Source organism: Montipora foliosa, chromosome 7, assembly GCF_036669935.1.
Source record: "Montipora foliosa isolate CH-2021 chromosome 7, ASM3666993v2, whole genome shotgun sequence".
Classification (NCBI taxonomy): Eukaryota; Metazoa; Cnidaria; class Anthozoa; order Scleractinia; family Acroporidae; genus Montipora; species Montipora foliosa.
Genome location: NC_090875.1, coordinates 27,918,144 through 27,920,643, shown reverse-complemented (window position 1 = coordinate 27,920,643; position 2,500 = coordinate 27,918,144). Strand labels below are relative to the sequence as shown.

Here is a 2,500-nt window from a genome sequence, read left to right as displayed (position 1 = left end):
GAAAAAGAAAAAAAAAAGAAAAAAATATATTTATTTATTTCTTTGATCATGAGCGGGTGGTATCCTGAGAATCCTGCAATCTGATTGGTTCCAGGAGCAAGCAGTATTTTCCTATCTCCTGACCACGGTCATGGTAACTAACTACGCTAAGCGCAGAGTGAAGTTGCGAATTGAAAGAGCGAAGTTTCAATTTGTCTTAGTTGTTTTTTGCAATAGAGCAGTGTTATTGTTCAACTTTCTCATAAAAAAACAGTGGATTCTGACGAAAGTGAAAGCATGACTTTCAAGCATGAAAACATGACTTTTCCAGTTTTTCTTAAAAGATTCTCCTACCTTCTAAAAATAGAATTTAGAAATAAATAAAAATGTTATTCACCGGCCTTGGTCGGTCCGTATTGGGAAAAACTGTGCCCTCTGTCTCGAGTACGGCCCTTGGCCTGCGGCCTCGGGCACAGTGGACCTACCGGCCGGTAAATAACATATATATATGTCCAATTCCCTCCTCCACCATAAAAAAACAAAACAAAACATATATTTCCATTTCTCCATTTCTAATCTTCATCTAACTTGTTTGAAATAGAAGATAATGATATTCAATAACTATATATCTTGGATATCTCTCTGATATAGCACAATCTCTAAAAAGTCATAAATGTACTTCAACTTAAAACAACATATATTCACTGCTCTCTTTAACTGAGAATTATGCAATTCTGTATGCGTAATAAACAGCTTAGCATGCCAAAATGTTTGTTTGTTGAAAAAGACCTACCATAAATGGTGTGTGATGACCAAGAGCTAAAAGCCTGAGTCCAAGTCCGTGAAGAATATTAATCATTCCTAATTCAGAATAAATTAACACACTTAATGTGTAAAAAATATCCCATATTTTTAATCAATGTAATCAAATGATTCTTGCAAAACAAATGTAAATGTGTATGATATCATGATCGTGACATTAAAATTGGCCTTGTACAGAGAAAACAAAGAAAGTAACCCTTAATTTAAATTTTGCCATTTTCGCTGAGATCGCTACACGTGCAAACTCCAGAAGCGACATGCCCCCTAACACACCTCCACGAATATTTACATAGTCTCATCTCATGTCTCGATTCACAAACCTCCAACTCCGGCAAACTTGCCAAAGGCACAAACTCTTTGGCCTTTAGCATCCACCATCTTCTCATAGTCAACAAGTCGAATATTCTATAGGATAAAAAACAGGAAAACAGAATAGAAACTACAATGAGTTGAAGTTAATTATAACAGCATTTCCATAACAATATTCGAGCACGCGTTTTTATTACGCAAATTTAATTAACAAACTAGAAATTGGATTACATGTACATCACGATCTCACTTTTGGACCATTTTTTTTTCATTTGAAGATATGATAATTCAAAGGATTATGAGTTTGATACAAGTACATGCCCAAATGGCCTGATGAAATTGTAAAGAAATATGGTTATCTTAGAAATGCGTGATCTTGGCATGCAAAAGGTCCGAACCGTAATAAACAACTTATTTCCTTGCAGGTTGGCGAAGACTATTAAAAAACGAAGAATTTCTCTCAACTGTAGAATCAGTCGAGACAGTAGTATTTCCTTCACCTTTTCCAACATTGCATCCAAAAGCGGCATATTAGCCTCTTGTGCTTTTATCGTGTGCGAAAAGAACGCGTAAGTCTTGTTTGGTATAAGCAAGTCGATTGGGACAGCTTTTACGCCAATAATTAAACTTGCAGGCGATAAATCCTCTGTGATCACGCCTCCTGCCCTCTCGTATTCGTCCATGGTGTAAGCACGGCGTGTAGAAGGCTGTACAAGCACTTTTATTCCCTTGTTAACAAGTTCAGCTACATGTGAAGGTGCGATCGGAGCTCGTCGTTCCCATACATTGATATCTTCCCGCCTAATCGCCATTGCGCGCTCTGTTTTCTCTGTTGTGAACTTCGCTTGTTGCAAACGCCACAAAATTCGAAAGAAGTTTCCATACGCATTTGGTGTCCGCCTTTTTACAGTCCACATGGTCAAGTTTATGGAAACAGAGCCACGATGTAAAATAAGTCGCCACCGAAAGATGTAGATATTAAAAGCATGGAAGAGATTATTTTGTTAAGAGGGTGGAGTAGGTGTGTACAAAGTGAGACTGAGGGGGGTACAGATAGTTGTGGAGCAGAAAAGCATGGATTCCACATGAGATTCGACATGGGATAAAGAGGCCATTTTTGGTTGCGACCAGGTTGAGTGATAATTTTTCAGACCTGGTTATTTTTCGACCCATATATGCAATGCTGCTAGCGCTGCCTAGTTAATTGCAAGTTATCAGGGGTACTTATTTCGAGGAGAATGTATTCCTTTCATATTCAACCAACCAACCTCTAGAGACACCAATATCAATAGAGAAATGTACTACTTCTGGTGGACGAACAAAAGAAGCTAATGACAGATCTTTTGTTTTCGCCACCAATATGGCGGTGATGACGTCACGTGCAAAACCT

The 2,500-nt window shown here is 38.0% G+C and overlaps 1 protein-coding gene across 1 annotated transcript in view; it reads right to left on the bottom strand.

Annotated features, from left to right (window-relative positions):
• LOC138010574 (alpha-aminoadipic semialdehyde synthase, mitochondrial-like) overlaps nt 1-2,070 on the bottom strand; it is a 28,839-nt gene extending 26,769 nt beyond the window's left edge. Inside the window, exons 1-3 of the mRNA XM_068857552.1 lie at nt 1,611-2,070; nt 1,122-1,206; nt 773-840 (exon numbers count right to left, since the gene is read on the bottom strand). Of these exons, the coding sequence (XP_068713653.1) occupies nt 773-840; nt 1,122-1,206; nt 1,611-2,027 (570 nt within the window). The 5' untranslated portion in view covers nt 2,028-2,070. The remainder of the gene's footprint in view (nt 1-772; nt 841-1,121; nt 1,207-1,610) is intronic.
• Between the last annotated feature and the right edge of the window lie 430 nt (nt 2,071-2,500).